The sequence below is a fragment of the Chiloscyllium plagiosum genome, chromosome 28 (genome assembly GCF_004010195.1).
Source record: "Chiloscyllium plagiosum isolate BGI_BamShark_2017 chromosome 28, ASM401019v2, whole genome shotgun sequence".
Taxonomy (NCBI): Eukaryota; Metazoa; Chordata; class Chondrichthyes; order Orectolobiformes; family Hemiscylliidae; genus Chiloscyllium; species Chiloscyllium plagiosum.
Window position 1 is genome coordinate 40,336,672 of NC_057737.1, and position 16,138 is coordinate 40,352,809.

Genomic DNA, 16,138 nt, shown 5'->3' on the forward strand with positions numbered 1-16,138 from the left:
ACACATTGGAACCAACAACACAGAAAGGAAAAAGGATGAGACTCTGAAGGGAGAACATAGAAATTTAGACAGGAATTTAAAAAGGACGTCCTTGAGGGTAGTAATATCTGGATTACTCCCAGTGTTATGAGCCAGTGAGGGTAGGAATAGGAGGATAGGGCAAATGAATGTGTGGCTGAGGAGCTGGTACAGGGGAGAAGGGTTCAAATTTTTGGATCTTTGGAATCTTTTCTGGAGTAGAAGTGACCTGTACAAGAAGGATGGATTACACCTGAATTGGAAGGGGACTGATATACTGGCAGGGAGATTAATTGTGAGGATCAATCTGAGACTGGTACAGTTGCGAAAGGGAGTGAGTCAAACAGTCAGAGCAGGAAGGAACAAAGCAGAGAACGAAGGTAGGACTGATAAATTAAACTGCATTTACTTCAATGCAAGAGGCCTAACAGGGAAAGCAGATGAAATCAGGGCAAGGTTAGGAACATGGGACTGGGATATCAGCATTTACAGAAGCATGGCTCAGGGATGGACAAGGCTGGCAGCTTAATATTCCAGGATACAAACGCTACAGGAAGAATAGAAAGGGAGGGGGCAGGAGGAGAGAGGGAGTGGTATTTTTGACATGGAATAGCTTTACTACTGTACTTAGGGAGGATATTCCTGGGAATACATCCAGGGCAGTTATTTGGCTGGAACTGAGAAATAAGAAAGAAATGATCACCTTATTGGGATTGTATTATAGACACCCTAATAGTCAGAGGGAAATGGAAAAGCAAATTTGTAAGGAGATTTTGGATGTAATGGTGTTCCAGTCAAACAGAGGTAATTACAGGGGCATGAGAGGGGAACTGACTAACACTGAATGGAAGCAGAGCCAAATGGGGAAAACAGTATAGCAACAATGGCAGGAGTTTCTGGGTTTAAGTGAGGACACAGTACGGAGGTTCATCCCAAAGAAAAGAAAGATTACCCGGGCGTGGATTAGACAGCTAAGGCTGACAAAGGAAGTCAGGAAATGTATAAAGAAAGAGAGCGAGCTTATAAAGTGGCCAAGAGCACTGGGAAATCAGAAGATTGGGAAGACTACAAAAACAAGCAGAGCATAAAGAGAGAAATAAGGAAGAAGAGGATCAAATAAGGTAGGGAAGACAGTAATATTAGAAACAATAGTAAAAGTTTCAATACATAAGAAACAAACAAGAGGCAAATGTAGACTTTAGGCCACTCCAAATTGATGCAAGAAGCCTAGTAATGGGAGATTAGGAAATAGCTGAAGAACTTAAGTACTTTGCCCTAGTCTTCACAGTGGAAGACGAGTAACATCCCAACAATTGAGAGGAGTTGGGGCAGAGTTGAGTATGATAGCCATTACAAAATAGCAAGCGTTAGAAAATCTAAAAAGGTCTAAAAGTTAATAAATCTCTTGGCCCCAATGGGCTACATCCTGCAGTTTGAGGGAGGTGGCTGAGGAAATAGATTCTTTCAAAAGTCACTGGAGTCAGGGAAAGCCCCAGATGACTTGAAAATCAGTGTTGTAATTCCCTTGATCAAGAATAGATCAAGACAAAGATGGAAAATTGTAGGCCGATTAGCCTAACCTCAGTTGTTGGTAGAATTCTAGAACCCATCGTTAAGGACGAGATTTCTAAATTCTTGGAAGTGCAGGGTCAGATTAGAACAAGTCAACATGGAATTAGTAAGGGGATGTCATGCCTGACAAACCTATTAGAATTCTCTGAAGAGGTAACAAGCAGGTTAGACCAGGGAAACCCAGGAATGATATCTATCTAGACTTCCAAAAGGCCTTTGATAAAGTGCCTCACAGGAGGCTGCTGAGTAAGGTGAGGGCCCATGGTGTTCAAGGTGAGCTACTGGGATGGATTGAGGATTGGCTGTCTGACAGAAGGCAGAGAGTTGGAATAAAACGTTCTTTTTTGGAATGGCAACCGGTGACAAGTGGTTCAGTGCTAGGGCCACAGCTGTTCACTTTATATATTAATGATTTTGGATGATGGGACTGGGGGCATTCTGGCTAAGTTAGGTGGACAGGCAGATAGTACTGAGGAGGTGGGGAGTCTGCAGCAAGATTTAGACAGTTTATGAAACGGCTGATGAAATTAAACATGAGCAAATGCGAGGCCTTGCACTTTTGGGAAAAAAATACAGAGATGGACATTTTCTGAACAGTGAGAAAATTCATACGGCCAAAGTACAAAGGGATCTGGGAGTGCTAGTCCAGAATTCTCCAAAGATTAACTTGCAAGTCGATTAAGAAAGTGAATGTAATGTTGTCATTTATCTGAAGCGGGTTGGAATATAAAAGCAGCAATGTGTTTGAGACTCAATAAAGCTCTAGTTAGGCCCCATTTAGAATACAGTGTCCAATTCTGGGCCCCACACCTAAGGAAGGACATACTGGCACTGGAGCATGTCCAGCGGAGATTCACACAAATGATCCCTACAAATGACAGGCCTAACATACCAGATCTTAAAAGTTGAAATACTAAATTGGAGGAAGGCTAATTTTGACGGTGTTTGACATGGTGGCTCAGTAGTTAGCACTACTGCCTCACTGCACCAGAGTCGATTCCAGCCTTGGGCAACTGTGTGGAGTTTGCACATTCTCCCAGTCTCTGTCTCCGGTTTCCTCCCACAGCACCAAAGACGTGCAGATCAGGTGAACTGACCATGCTAAATTGCCCGTAGTGTTGGGTGCATCAGTCAGAGGGAAATGGGCCTAGGTGGGTTACTCTTCAGAGGGTCGGTGTGGACTGGTTGGGCCAAAGGGCCTGTGTCCACACTGTAGGGAATCTAATCTAAATCAACTTTCAAAAATTTCTTCGGTGGCACGGTGGTTAAGCACTGCTGCCCGGCAGCACCAGGGATCAGGGTTCGATTCGAGCCTCGGGCGACTGTCTGTTGAGTTTGTACATTCTATCCGTGTCTGTCTGGGTTTCCTCCAGGTGCTGATTGGGAGTAATGTTTGCAGGTAAAAGGACTGATGGAAAATGGGAAGCCTTCAGAAATGAAACAACGAGAGCCCAGAGACAGTGTATTCTTGTTCGCATGAAAGGAAAGGCTGGTGGGTGTACGGAAATATGGATGACTAGAGAAATTGAGGTTTTTGTTAAGAAAAAGAAGGAAGCATATGTCAGGAATAGACAGGAGAGATTGAGAGGATCCTTAAAAAGTATAAAAGCAGTAGGAGTATACTTAAGAGGGAAATCAGGAGGGCAAAAAGATGACATGAGATAGCTTTGGAAAATAGGGTTAAGGAGAATCCAAAGGGATTTTATAAATACATTAAGGACAAAAGGGTAACTAGGGAGAGAATAGGGCCCCTCAAAAATCAGCAAGTTAGCCTAAGTGGGGAGCCGCAGGAGATGGAAGAGATACTAAACGAGTATTTTGCATCAGTATTTACTTTGGAGAAGGACAAGGAAGATACAAATGTGGGGAAGCAGATGGTGACATCTTGAAAAATAACCATATTACAAAGGTGGTGGTGCTGGATGTATTGCATGAAAGTAGATAAATCCTCAGGATCCCTAGAACTCTATGGGAAGCTAGGGAAGTGACTGCTGGCCACCTTGCTGAGATATTTGTATCATCAATGGTCACAGGTGAGGTGCAGGAAGACTGGAGGTTGGCTAACACGGTGCCAATATTTAAGAAAGGTGGTACGGAAAAACCAGGGAACTATAGACCAGCGAGTTTGACATCGATGTTGGAGGGAATCCGGAGGGACAGGATTTACATGTATTTGGAAAGGCAAGGACTGATTAGGGACAGTCAGCATGGCTTTGTGCATGGGAAATAATGTTTCACGAACTTAATTGAGCTTTTTGAAAAAGTAACAAAGAGGATTGAGGAGGGCAGAGCAGTGTACATTATCCGTATGAACTTCAGTAAAGCGGTCGACAAGGTCACCCATGGAAGACTGGTTAGCAAGGTTAGATCTCATGGAATACAGGGAGAACTAGCCACTTGGGTACAGAACTGGCTCAAAAGGTAGAAGACAGAGTGGTGGTGGTGGGTTGCTTTTCAGACTGGAGGCCGGTGACCAGTGGAGTGCCACAAGGATCGGTACTGGGTCCACTCCTTTTCATCATTTATATAAATGATTTGGATGTGAACATAGGTAGTATGCTTAGTAAGTTTGCAGATGACACCAAAATTGGAGGTGCAGTGGACAGCAAAAAAATGGTTACCTCAGAGTACAACGGGATCTTGATCAGATTGGCCAATGGACTGAGGAGTGGCACATGGAGTTTAATTTAGATAGATGCGAGGTGCTGCATTTTGCAAAAATCAGAGCAGGACTTATACACTTAATGGTAAGGTCCTTGGGAGTGTTGCTGAACAAAAAACCTTGGATTGCAGGTTCACTGCTCCTTCAAAGTAGAGTCGCAGGTAGATAGGATAGCGAAGGCGGTGTTTGGTATGCTTTCCTTTATTGGTCAGGAGTACAGGAGTTAGGAGGTCATGTTGCAGCTGTACAGGACATTGGTTTGTCCACTTTTAGAATATTAATGTGCAATTCTGTTCTTCTTCCTATCAGAAAGATGTTGTGAAACTTGAAAGAGTTCAGAAAAAATTTACAAGGATGTTGCCAGGGTTGGAGGATTTGAGCTATAGGGAGAGGCTGGATAGGCTGGGGCTGTCTTTCCTGGAGCGTCGGAGGCCGAGGGGTGACCTAATAGAGCTTTATAAAACCATGAAGGGTGTGGACAGCATAAATGGACATGGTCTGTTCCCTGCACTGGGTGAGTCCAGAATTAGAGGGCATAGATTTAGGGCGATTGTGAAAAGATGTAAAAGGGACCTATGGAGCAACTTTTTCGGGAGGGTGATGAGTGTATGGAATGAGCTGCCAGAGGAAGTGGTGGAGGCTGGTATAACTGCAGCATTTAAAACGCATCTGGATTGGGCATATGAATAGGAAGGACTTAGAGCGATGTGAGCCAAATGCTGGCAAATGGGACTAGATTAGGTTGGGATAGCTGGTGGACATGGACGAATTGGACCAAAGGGCCTGTTTCCGTGCTGTACTTTGCTATGACCCATTAAGCCTCTTTCCATCATTAAAATATAACTGCATTGCAAATGAAATCACATATTAATCTAAAAAGAAGTCTTTGCCATTTATAAAAGTAGTGATACTAACAACTCGTGTAACTTTCCAAAACACACACAATTATTCCACTAGGGGCATATTCGACTGATTTAAAGAAACGAGTACAAGTTTTAAAGCACCTAATTTAGTTGCTGATTGGTTCTTCACATACATCAAACACGAAAAAAAACATCAAAATCTGCGTTTTTGATAAATGGCACTTGTTCAGATAGCTGATTGGCACACACTGTTTAGCACCACACAATAAAAGTTAAAAGAGTTACCATATTTGCTTTCAAAAAGATCTTCAACTTGTTTTCTCAACTCGGTAATTCTGGCATTCCACTGTTCTGCATTTGAAGAAAGTAAGTTTTCATATTTATGAAGAGAGTTCATCAAAACAAAGTATCACCAACTGTAGATAGTGTTCATCAACACAACTGTAATCAGACCAATTGGCAAATTTAGGTAGTACAATAATAATTATAAAAGGCAACTAAGATGCATGAAATTCCTTAATTACAAGTTCATTAACTGCCAATGATGAGCAATAATAGCAGCAAAGTGGAGATAAAAAAAAAAAAAATCTGCAAATCATCTTAAAACGTACTTGCTCAAAAGTCTGGTCCCAATGTTGACACAGATGATAGCAAAGTAAACTAATTCCTCAATATGAAATACTAAAATGTTGTAAAATCTCAAGTTATATTGCACATCGTACATGTTGAAACTTTAAGGCCCAAATGCAATAATTATTTCTTATCCCATGGAGGATTCATTGGACATTAAAATACAGATTTGTTTAAAAACCAACTCAAGCAACACAAATTTTCTTTGGCAAGCTACTACAGTAAGTCCTCACTTAAAGTTGTAGTTGCGTTCCTTAAAATCACGACTAAGTGAAAACAACTTTAAGTGAATCAGAGATTCCCACAGGAATTAAGATTTAAAAATGAAGTTTGGTTTTCTCAGATGAGAAGTATCCAAAAGTACCCAAATTGTAATACTGAACTGTATGTGTGCAGTACAATGCATTCCTAGCTGAAATAACTTGTAAAAATGAATCACTAAACGTAAAAGGCATATGTATAAATTCAAAGTAGGTCACACTTACCAGTTTCCTTTTAGGCAGTCTCTCAAGTTCAGTAGATGACCTTTGGTTTGATGGATTCTGAGATGGCTGAAAAAGTCCAATGCACTTACAAGCGACAGATGTTGCTATATGTGGAAGGTGTTGCTTGGAGGTTGTTGGGAGGTTTGTGCACTCACTCTGCAATTTTAATTCTGACTCTACATGTTCCCTATAAAGTCTCTTGGTGGTCAGTACATTCCCAAATTAACTTTCCCTACATTGTTGAGATCCAACATTGACTGACCAAAGACGCTTTTAAGACTTCCCTGAAATGTTTCACTGGAAATGGCTTGAGTAATCGGTGCCTCAATGCTGAGCATGTTTGCTTTGAGAAGACCTGGCTGTTGAACCAATATCCTTGCCACTGGATTTGAAAGATCTTTTAAAGGCACAACTGCTGGAGGTTGTCCAAGTCTCAGAAACATAAGAGCGCAAAGATCAGTGCTACTCAGTGAATCAGAACCTTAGTCTCAGATTTGAAATCCCACTCCTCAAATGCTCTTATCCTTAGTCAGCCAAAGGCCGAGTTGGCACACAGACCACAAAATTTACCACCCTGGCAATGCCTGCCTTCATCAAGAGGAGCTTCAAATGTCTAAAGGTTTACCTCAAGGTAGGTGGTACTGTACTACAGGAGTTGGGTGGAAGGTCTTTGTTTTCTGGGTATTCATCATGAAAGCTTTTCCTCACATGCCGAATATGCACAAACAGGTGAGTTTTCTGTATGCAGAAGCTCAATGACTGAAGTTGGAGTGATCTTAGCTTTGAATTTAAGGTGACACAGGGTGAACAGCCAGGTCTTGACAGAGTTAGTGAGACAAAGTACCAGGATTATCAGTAGCTTTGAAAAATTTATCCAAGGAGTGCTGTACTGTTTTCTTTTTCTTCTGACGATAGATCTCTTTGTAGCAATTAATGCCATCATTAATCGCTCTGTTCACTTTGGCACTGCGCTCTCTGTTTGGGTCATCTTCTGTAAAGATTTCCATTGCCTCTTCCATGATTTGGAAAGCTCTAGAAAGTCGCTTTGTTGACAAAATTTGAGGGGGTGGTATTTCAATGCGGTCTTCTTCTTCAGCTCGTTGACTCTCTAGCTGCATCAAGTCTTCATTGGACAATTCCTCTCCGTGAGACTCAAGCAATTCCACAACGTCAGTTTCATCCACTTCATCAAAACCAATTGCCCTCGCCAAGGCAATGATTTCACGCTGAATTTCAGGGACAGTATCATGAGATCCTCCTTTGTCGCTGACACATTCAGGCCACAACTTTCGCCATACACTGTTCAGACACGATGACGTGATTTCATTCCATGAATCAGCAATATTGTTGATGCCTTCGAGGATGTTGTACCCACGCCAAAATTCCCTGACAGATGGTGCATTCTCACCATCTGTTTCATAGATGAGCTGTGAGAAAGTACGGCGTAAATAGTAGGCTTTGAATGTTGCTACTGCTCCCTGAACCATAGGCTGTAGCAATGAAGCAGTGTTGGGAGGTAGGAAAATCACCTTCACATTTTCAGACAAGTCATCAAGATTAATAGGATGACCTGGGCAATTATCCAACAGGAGCAGTATTTTAAATGAAAGATTTTCTCTGGCACAATATTCCCTCCAGGCTGGAATAGCATAGACAGAGAACCATTCTTGGAAGAGAGCCCCTGTCATCCAGGCTTTCTTATTTGAACGCCAAATGACAGGATGTTCTTTGGAATGACCTCTCAAAGCCCTTGGTGTCTCAGACTGGTACACCACTAAGGGTTTAAACTTGAAATCTCCTGAAGCATTCCCACCAAGCAGAACAGTCAGGCGATCTTTGGCAGCTTTAAATCCTGGTGCCGTTTTCTCTTCTCTGGAGATGTATGTGCTCCGTGGCATACGCTTCCAATAAAGCCCAGTTTCATCAACATTGAAGACTTGCTTTGGTGAATAGTCCCCTCCTTCAATGATTTTCTTCAAATAGATGGAAAATTCACTGGCTGCTTCTGTATTGGCACCAACAACTTCACCAGTCACCTTAATACTATGCAGGTAAGAACGTTTCTTGAAACGTTCAAACCATCCACGACTAGCATTGAAACTTTCTGACTGAGAATTCTCACCTTGCTCATTCTGTAGATCGTCATAAAGACTTTTAGCTTTTGCTTGGATGACCATCAAACTAAGGGGCACCTGACGCTGGTTTTGGTCTTCAATCCAGACTGACAAGAGTCTTTCCATGTTCTCCATGAGGCTGCTTCGTGTTCGACTTACCCTGCCAGCACTTAAAGGTGTAACACTTTGGGCACTTTGTTTGATTTTGTTAGCATTGCCACGGATTGTTCTGACTGTCGTAGGGGGTAGTCCAAGTTGTCTACCAATATCGACTGCTCGCTCTCCAGCCTCAAGCCGTTTTAAAACCTCCAATTTCATTGCTAAGGTGATAGTTTTTCTTGTTTTCTTAGCAGCAGCAGACTCACTACCATCACTTGCTGGGCGTTTCTGACTCATGTTTAGGGGTGATTCTAAGGGATTGAAGCACTAAATCACAAGCCTGAAACAATCTCAAAAGGACTTTAACATGGCTTCTCTGCCTCACCTTCAGCAAATGCGTCTCATCCACTTTAAAATGGCCTCTCTCTCACCTGTTGTGTAGTCTCTCTAAGTTGAATACAGGCCAGGCTTGGGATTCCAAAATTAATCAGAAGATTGCAGAGTCAGGCTTCTGAAGGGTAAATACTGCATTTTGTATTTTTCACACAAAGCCCGGAGACAAGGAAAACAATTTTACCTCTGCGCAATAGCAAATGCTTCTCTCTCTCTCTCAGATTTTAAGATGTCTCCCTGACTCACCCAATGTAAAGTTCCACAGCGGACATACTTGGGACAGGGTCAAAAAATGGGCTTTTCTATACGCAAAGACCAGTAGTCCAGGTTTCAATATCACCCTTTTAATAAAAAAATTCAGTTACTTTAGCTATTCTTCACTAAGAACTTTGGAGGTTATTAGTATGAAAACTGTTCCATCAAGTGCTACAAAACACCTCTCCTCACATTTGCTCTGAACTGGTGCCAATCGGGTCACATGACCTGACATCACACCAATGCAAAAAGATGCTAACACGAAAGTCAAGACAAATGGAATTACAACCCTCTACTGCGCCATGTTAAATTGGAACGACTTAAAATGGGCCAACTTAAAGCAGGGACTTACTGTAACAACTATAATGACAATGGAAAGCCAAATTGCCAAGACTATGAAACAGTACAAGTAACAAACAACCCATGTGGACTTTGTCAATGGACACTGGATGGCTTTTTACAGATTGTGCAATCAATGTTTTAAAATATTTTTGGATATGCTACTCAAATTATTGGAAGGGATTTTGGAAATCCAAATCCAAAAAAATATGTATTCACAGGCAAGCCTATAAAATACTTATGTTAATTTCTGGATTATTGATGAAGTTGACTACCGGATACATGAAATCCAACAGGCCTCTGGTGACTTGTATCTTGATTGTCTTGCAATTGAAGGCAATATTTTCAGGTGCAGAAGTCATTATCAACTCACCAAAATTGAACTCCCTACTTTTCCTTTTCACCATGGTCCCAGTATCTGTTGGCTGTACAGTATTCCTTGGTCGTTTGTTTGGTGGAAAATATTCATCATCTGAAAATAAAAAAAAACTATTGTGTGAACTTCGTCTTTAACCTTATTTGTGGCATTAATTTAAAAAGTAGACGCTTCATATTCATCTGAACAGGAACATCCTTTAAAGGCCTGACGGCTCAATCTTTATTGCATTTTTATTGATATATTCACAAATTGATTCAAGTTTGGAATTCTACGGATGAGTAGCATTATGTGCTGATCATTTTGACTTGTTTATAAGTGATTCCAAGGAACGGAAGCAAATAATCACAAGCCTCAATATAATAGTTTCATGATACTGAATCAACACAAAGCCATAATCAAAGTAGGCTGTCTGCAGAATTTACACTGACATTTATGTATGTATTTCACTTTATGTCAATGGGGATATATGAAGGAAAAAAAATGGTATAAAGGCAGCAAAAGAGAGCAAAAAGGGAGATCGAGCTAGAGAAATTGACTCTGTAGGGCAAGCAGAATGTTTATGGTCTAAGATTGTGCTTTTGAGATGTTAACCAATCCATCATTCTCTATTTAAATAACACTGCATTAACAGAGGTGGCAAAATTCCACTGTAATTTTCATTAACTCAAGAATAATTAGTATATTTTACTTAAAAAGGGAAAAAAACGAACCTGTTAATTGAACCTTAAACCCCCTCACCTGGTGTTAACTCAATCCACTGAATCATACAGTGCCCTTCAGCCCATCAAGTCTGCATCGACAAGAGAGAAACGCCTGACCTTCAACCTAGTCCCATTTATCAGCACTTGGGCCATCACCACTTTATGAAGTTACTCTGTATTCCATGTGCCTTCTTGATAAGTCTTCTATGTGGAACCCTGTCAAAGACTTTGCTGAAATCCATATTACTGCATCAACTTCACTACCCTCAGCTACAAGCCTAGTCACCAAATTCAAACAAATTTACAGACATGCTGACTATCCCTAATCAAGTCTTGTCTCTCCAAATGGAGATAGATGCTTTCATCCAGAAATTTCTCCAACTGTTTCCCTCAGCTACTCAAACTGGAAAAGTAGAGATATGGAAAGTGAGATTTAAAAAAACAATTCAGATGACAAGTGCATTTCAGGGCACTGCCCTGAGAAATGAACCAGTGAGTGAATGTCACCTTTGTTCAGGTGAAACAAGCAGAGTTTGTGTACATGTGTTATCAAAGAACAGGGCCCTGTATATTAAAATACATGACAAAACCACCTGTAAATTGCCCTCCAAGCCACTCACCATCGTGACTTATATCGCCATTCCTTTGTTGTCACTGGATCAAAATCCTAGTATTCACTCCTTATTGACATTGTGGGTTTAACTACAACACATGGACAACAGAGGTTCGAGCAGGCAGCTCACTACCCCTTAAGGGCAATTAGTGACAGGAAATAAATGCCAGCTCAGCCAGACCTGCCCACATCCCATAAGTACATTTTTACAAAAAAGTTTCCAGCACGTGGAAGTGAACTATACTGCAAGCCCAACTGACAATCCCAAATTGGGTTTCACAGTGAACCTTTGCCTGATCAGGATAATCCAGCAATGACATCCAATCGCAGAATCGCATCTAATCTTGGATACTGTGTGGCTCGTTTTGAAAGAGAGTGAGCTGGACGAGTGCTTTGCTTGTTGTGAGCAGGCAAAGGGGTAAGCCGTGTGGTAAGATCCTTAGTCTTAGGAATGTAGGGCTTACATACCTGGAATTGCTAATGCATTATAAATGCTGATTTTTCCCTTGAATTGGTATTTTATGAAATGGCTGATGAGTGCAAGATGAAAAACTTCAATAAAATGGGTATTTTTTTTCCATCAATACACAAGTGAAGTGGGAATAAATGGATTCTTTGCAGGATGACAGGCTGCTACTAGTTACTAACACCAACCCAAAAGGGCAATTAAGATCACATTGTTCACAATCAATATAAGTGATTAGGATTTGGGGACCAATTGTAATATTTCAAAATTCGCCGATGGCATCAAACTGAATGAAATGCAAGGTGGGTTCAAGAGCACTTGGAAAGCCTGTGAACAGGCTGGAACATGGCAGATAGAATATAATGTGAATAAATGTGACACTATTCATGTGGTAGGAAAAACAAAAGGCAGAATGTCTTTAAATAGAGAGAGGGTGGGAAGTACAGATATCCAAAGACTTCTGTCCACGAGTCACTAAAACCCAGCATGTAGTTGCAGCAATTAAGGTGACATTCCAGGGGGAATCACAATACAGAATCAAGATGTCTTCTGCAGTTGTATGCAGTCCTGGTGAGACCACATCTGGAATGTCACGCACAATGTTAGTCTCCTTATCCAAAGGAGGATTTACCATCGAGGGAGTTCAATGCAGTTTCACCAAATGAATCCCTGGGTTGACAAGTATACCCAGAAGAGACTAGAGAAACAAAATCTGTACTCCCAGCTTTTCAAAGAATGAAAAGCAAAGAACAAAAAACAGTACAGCACAAGAGCAGACCCTATGGCCCATCAAGGATTTAAACATAAGAGGCAATGGCCTGCTGGTATTATCACTAGACCATTAAGTCAGAGACTCGGGTAAATGTTCTGCAGACCACAGTTCAAATCCCACCATGACAGATGAGATATACAAGAAATGTTCTCTTTCTCAATGATCAGGAAGCCCTGTAAGGACTAGGCTGAAGCACTGCCAATAATCTTCAGCCACAAGTTTATTGCTTAGCTTCTTCCAAAGATCCCCAGCATCACAGGTCTTCAGCCAATTCAATTCATTCTTTGCGATATCAACAGACAGTGGAGACATTAGATAATGGAAAGGCTATGGGGCCCTGACACCTTTCCAGCAACAGGACTGAAAACTTGCTCCAGAATGGTTTACACTCCTACCCATACAGTTCCAAACAATACTGGCATCTTATGGTCTTACCCAACGATATGGAAAATTGCCCAGGTATGTCTTATACAAAAAAAACAGGACAAATCCAATCCAGCCAATTATCGCTCAGTCGATACTCGATCACTAATAAAGCTAGGCAAGCTTTCGTCAGTGTTATTTAACAGCATTAACCTGCTCACTAATGCCCAGTTTGGGTTCCACCAGGGCAATTCAGCTCCTGACCTCATTTCAGCCTTCGTTCTTTTTGTCCATGTTTGAACTGAATTCCAGAGCTGAGACAAGAGTGGTTGTCCTTGACACTTAGGCTGCATTTTACCAAGGAGCCTTCCCAAACTGGAGTCAATAAGAGTCAGAGGTAAAACTCTCCAATGGTTCGAGTCAGACCTGGCAGAAAGGATGATGATTGTAACTGTTGGAAGGTCAGTCATCTGACTGCAAGGACACCTTTGCAGGAGTTCAACCATTCTCAATTACTTGGGAAATGACCTTCCTCCATCACAAGGTCAGAGGTGAGAATGTTTGCTGATGCTTGCACAATGTTCAGTACCACTCAGTTCCTCAAATATTGATGAAGGGCTTTTGCCCGAAACGTCGATTTTGCCTGTCCTCGGATGCTACCTGAATTGCTGTGCTCTTTCAGCACCACTGATCCTCAAATATTGAAGCAATCCACAACCAAATGCAGCAAGACCTGGACAACATCAGGCTTGGACTGAAAAGTGGCAAGTAACATTCACACCATGCAAAGATCTACAACAAGAGACCTAACCATCACCATTTGGCATTCAATAGTGTTAACATCACTGAATCTCTCACCATCAACATCCTGGGGGCTATGATCAGAAACCGATCTGAACTAGCCATAATTGCATTGCTTCAAAGGCAGATCTAGGCTAGGAATCCTCCAGAAAGTAACTCACCACCTAATTCCCTGTCCAGCAGTACACAACACAGGTCCATGATAGGGTACTCTCCACTTGCTTGATACATACAACTCCAAGAAAGCTCGACACCATCCAGGAAAAAAGCAGTCTGCTAGACTGGTACCACATCCACTCTCTCCACAAACCATAACTCAGTAATGGCAATGTGTACCATCTACAAGATGCACTGCAGAAATTCATTAAGATTCCTTAAGTTACCACGCTCCAAAACCATGCTACCATTATGAAGGACAAGGACAGCAGATACATGCGTACACCACCAAGCTTCCCTCCAAGCCAATCATCCTGACTTGGAAATATAATTGATTAGAGTGGTGCTGGAAAAGCACAGCAGGTGAAGAAGCTCAGGACCTGCATGTCCTCAGCAGAGTGGGAGGGGGAGTTGAAATGTTCTGCCTCAGGACCCTTCAACCTCATGGCACCAATATGGACTTCACCAGTTCCCTCATTTCCCCTACCCCACCTTACTCATGATCTCTCTCCCCCCCATCCCCACCTCCATGCACCTACTGCACTCTCAGCTATCCTTCTCCCCAGCCCCACTGCCCTCTCATTTATCTCTCCACCCCCAGAGGCTTCCAGCTAAATTCCTGATGAAGGGCTTTTGCCCGAAACTTCGATTTTCCTGCTCTTCGGATGCTGCCTGACCCGCTGTGCTTTTCTAGCACCACACTCTTGACTCCAATCTCGAGCATCTGCAGTACTCACTTCCACCTTGGAACTATAATTGCTGCCTTCCATAATACCTTCAGTGAGTTCCAGAATTTTGACTCAGCACTATTGATATTATTGCCAGCCTACCTACAGCACATGAACAAGGCAACATCAGCAACTAGGAATGGGCAATAATACTGGACAAGCCAGAGGCACCCAGATTCGATGAATGAATTTTTAAAATGAAGCGCCTGCAAGGTGAAATATGCACTCAGGTCCTCAAGCCTATTTAGCCATTCTTTGATCAAGCCTGATCTGCACCTCAATTTCATTTGTGCCATATCCCTTATGTAACAATTTACCTGGTCTTAAAATTGACAATTTCAATTAATTTGTGCAATATAGTTTAAGCATGGTTTTGGTTTCAAAAATTTATATGAAATGGAGATTAAATTTTGCTTCCTTCTTCTGCCTTCCCTTTGGTATGACGCAAGTCTACAGGAGTCTACTGACAATCATGCCCCACTCTTCCACAGATACTATGGGTGAGGAAACAAATATAGACAGGGTTAAGGGCTTCTTAATTCTAAAGATCATCTTAGTTCCAATTCCAAAAGATCAAAACAATGGTCATTGGTGTTAAAAATTAAAGAAAGGTACAATCTGTTGCCTGTAGCGTTTGGAAGTTGCTCTCTGCTGTCCTTAAACATACAGCTTTCTACATTCAGCATCCCTTTACTACTGGAGAAATTAAGCTCTTCAATTAGAAGAGTGACAAATTATTTTATTTTTAAGAAACACATCAGTTTCTTGGCTATATCATTTTCTAAACAATCCTTAAGTATGTCATAACCCCAAATCTTAAATTGAGCAAAACTATACCTCCAATATATTTTTGTAAATGTAAGCAAGACAAGATCAGAAATAGAGCAATAAAAATAATCTAGAGAATAAAAGCATTTGTAACAAAGAAAATTAAAAGACTGAAGCAGGAGGAGGCCATTCAATCCCTTATGCCTGGTCATGGTGTTTAGCGAGCTCAATACCCTAATCCCACCCTCCACCCCATATCCCTTGATCTCTTCTAACCACAAAAGCTATACCTACCTCCTCTTGAAAACACTGTTTTGGCCTCAACCACATTTCTGGTAGTGAACTCCACAGGCTCACCACTCTATGGGTGAAGAAATTTGTCATCTCTATCCTAAAAAAAGGCTTACCCCCTTGTCCTTAAGCTACAAACCCTGGTTCTGGACTTCCCCCACCATCAGGAACATCCTTCTCGCATCTAACCTGTGTAGACCTATAATTTTATAGGTTTCAATGAGATTTCCCCCCCCCCCCCACCACCGACTCACCCATTCTTCTAAACTCCAGTGAATACAATCCTAACCAACTCAATACCTCCTAATACGCCAGTCCTGCCATCCCAGGAATCAATCTGTTCAACTTTCACTGCACTCTCTCCAGAGTAACAACATAATTCTTCCGACAAGGAGGCCAAAACTCCAGACATTACTGCAGGCACAGTCTCACCAATACCCTGTATAACTGCAGCCAGACATTCTTGTTCCAGCATTCGAATCCTCTTGCTATAAAGGCAATATGCAGTTTGTCTTCACTGCCTTCTGCACCTGCATGCTTAAGCAACTCTGGCTTGAGGACACCCAGGTCTCCTTGAACATTAGTCTCTCAAATTTACAACAGTTGAAATAATGATTTGCCTTCTTATTTTTGCTACCAAAGTGGATAACCTCACATTCATCTGCATTGT

At 41.7% G+C, this 16,138-nt stretch overlaps 1 protein-coding gene across 1 annotated transcript in view; it reads right to left on the reverse strand.

The window, feature by feature from the left end:
* Positions 1 to 16,138, reverse strand: part of LOC122564229 (general transcription factor II-I-like) — a 138,400-nt gene that overhangs the window by 79,107 nt on the left and 43,155 nt on the right. Inside the window, exons 12-13 of the mRNA XM_043718927.1 lie at positions 9,804 to 9,902; positions 5,401 to 5,466 (exon numbers count right to left, since the gene is read on the reverse strand). Coding sequence (XP_043574862.1) covers positions 5,401 to 5,466; positions 9,804 to 9,902 — 165 coding nt within the window. The remainder of the gene's footprint in view (positions 1 to 5,400; positions 5,467 to 9,803; positions 9,903 to 16,138) is intronic.